Source organism: Propithecus coquereli, unplaced genomic scaffold (assembly GCF_000956105.1).
Source record: "Propithecus coquereli isolate 6110/MARCELLA unplaced genomic scaffold, Pcoq_1.0 Scaffold2696, whole genome shotgun sequence".
Classification (NCBI taxonomy): domain Eukaryota; kingdom Metazoa; phylum Chordata; class Mammalia; order Primates; family Indriidae; genus Propithecus; species Propithecus coquereli.
The window spans coordinates 50504-51174 of record NW_012148281.1 but is presented as its reverse complement, the minus strand read 5'-3'; the positions used below and the strand labels follow the sequence as shown (position 1 = coordinate 51174).

General features: G+C 59.6%; 1 protein-coding gene across 1 annotated transcript in view; it reads right to left on the bottom strand.

The window, feature by feature from the left end:
* The window catches only part of LOC105812922 (leukocyte immunoglobulin-like receptor subfamily B member 3), a gene marked incomplete at its 5' end in the record, with an annotated part of 3246 nt that extends 2724 nt beyond the window's left edge, over positions 1-522 (bottom strand). Inside the window, 2 exons of the mRNA XM_012647483.1 lie at positions 7-47; positions 274-522. Coding sequence (XP_012502937.1) covers positions 7-47; positions 274-522 — 290 coding nt within the window. The remainder of the gene's footprint in view (positions 1-6; positions 48-273) is intronic.
* Positions 523-671: the final 149 nt, after the last annotated feature.

Genomic DNA, 671 nt, shown 5'->3' with positions numbered 1-671 from the left:
CAGGACAGGGCCCTGCGGGCTGAGCAGGGAGGGCTTCCTAGACACACCTGGAGGGAAGGACACGCCGTGGGCTGCAGGGCTGGTTCCTCCCAACACCTCCCCTGTCCCGTCCTGGCCATGCAGGTCCCACTGTCTCTCACAGTCTGGGCATGTGGCCCCAGGAGCCGTTGTTCCCTCAACGCCCCTCCCACCTCAGGCTCCCCTGGAAGCAAGGCTCACAGTGACATCTTTGTGATCTAAAGAAATGAACAGTGTAGGATGAAATCTCTTTACCTGAGACCAGTAGCTCCAGGGGGTCACTGGGTTCCGACCACAGCCATGGGGAGTTCCTCAAATAGCCATAGCATCTGAACGTCCACCTGTGGCTGGGGGTCACGGGGCCCATGTGGAACAGGGCCTGGTACTGCCTGTAGGAGGTTTTCTGTGAGTCCCGGGTCCAGGAGAGCTTGTGTTCTCCTTCCTCGATCAGAATGAAGCTGCGAAATCCCTCCTGTGAGCCACACTGGAGGGTCACGTTCCCTCCTGTGGTCACGACAGGGCTCGGCAGGGCTGAGAGGGTGGGTTTACTATGATAGGATCCTAGGAGAGAAGGAGGCAGCGTGTTCAATGGGGCTCACACCTCCCACATCACCCCCAGGGCTGGGCCGTGATAAGGAGACACCCCTGAGAGC